This window comes from Nestor notabilis, unplaced genomic scaffold (genome assembly GCF_000696875.1).
Source record: "Nestor notabilis isolate BGI_N333 unplaced genomic scaffold, ASM69687v1 scaffold21686, whole genome shotgun sequence".
Taxonomy (NCBI): Eukaryota; Metazoa; Chordata; class Aves; order Psittaciformes; family Psittacidae; genus Nestor; species Nestor notabilis.
This window is the reverse complement of record NW_009934579.1, coordinates 1,719-2,228: the sequence shown is the minus strand read 5'-3', so window position 1 is coordinate 2,228 and position 510 is coordinate 1,719. Positions and strand designations below refer to the sequence as shown.

Here is a 510-nt window from a genome sequence, read left to right as displayed (position 1 = left end):
TCTTGTGTGCCTATCCCCCCCGAGCCAGTGTTGCCTGCCCATTGTGAGCCTCTTTCTCTCCCTGGGAGGAATTCTGCCCTCCCCGGAGCAAGCCAGGGGCTGCTGCCTGGGACTCTGGGCAGGGCTGTGACCTCAGCCCCGGGAGGAGGGGACACACTTCTCTGGGCCCTCCTACGGGCCTGCTCAAGGGCACCAGGACAGGGATATCAAGGGAAGCATTGGCTCTCGTGGTTCTTCTTCATCACCATCATCTTGCTGTGTCTGCTCTGTCCCAACAGGCCCGAACTCCCCTGGAGCAGGAGATCTTTGGGCTGCTCCACAAGACGAAGCAGCCCATCACAGACCCGCTCCTCACACCGGAGGAGGCAGCCTCGCTGCAGGCGATGAGCTTGGAGGAGGTGGGTGCCCCCACCCGGCCATGCCTTGGCTCTGGAGGCCTCTTCCTTGGCGCCTGCCCTCACTCTGTGCTCCCTGGCAGGCCCGGCAGCCGCGGGGGGGGGGGGGGCGGAG

At 65.3% G+C, this 510-nt stretch overlaps 1 protein-coding gene across 1 annotated transcript in view; it reads left to right on the top strand.

Moving 5' to 3' along the window:
- Window positions 1–510, top strand: part of LOC104407998 (U3 small nucleolar RNA-associated protein 14 homolog A-like) — a gene marked incomplete at both ends in the record, with an annotated part of 3,213 nt that overhangs the window by 1,009 nt on the left and 1,694 nt on the right. The window contains one exon of the mRNA XM_010017428.1: window positions 279–398. Coding sequence (XP_010015730.1) covers window positions 279–398 — 120 coding nt within the window. The remainder of the gene's footprint in view (window positions 1–278; window positions 399–510) is intronic.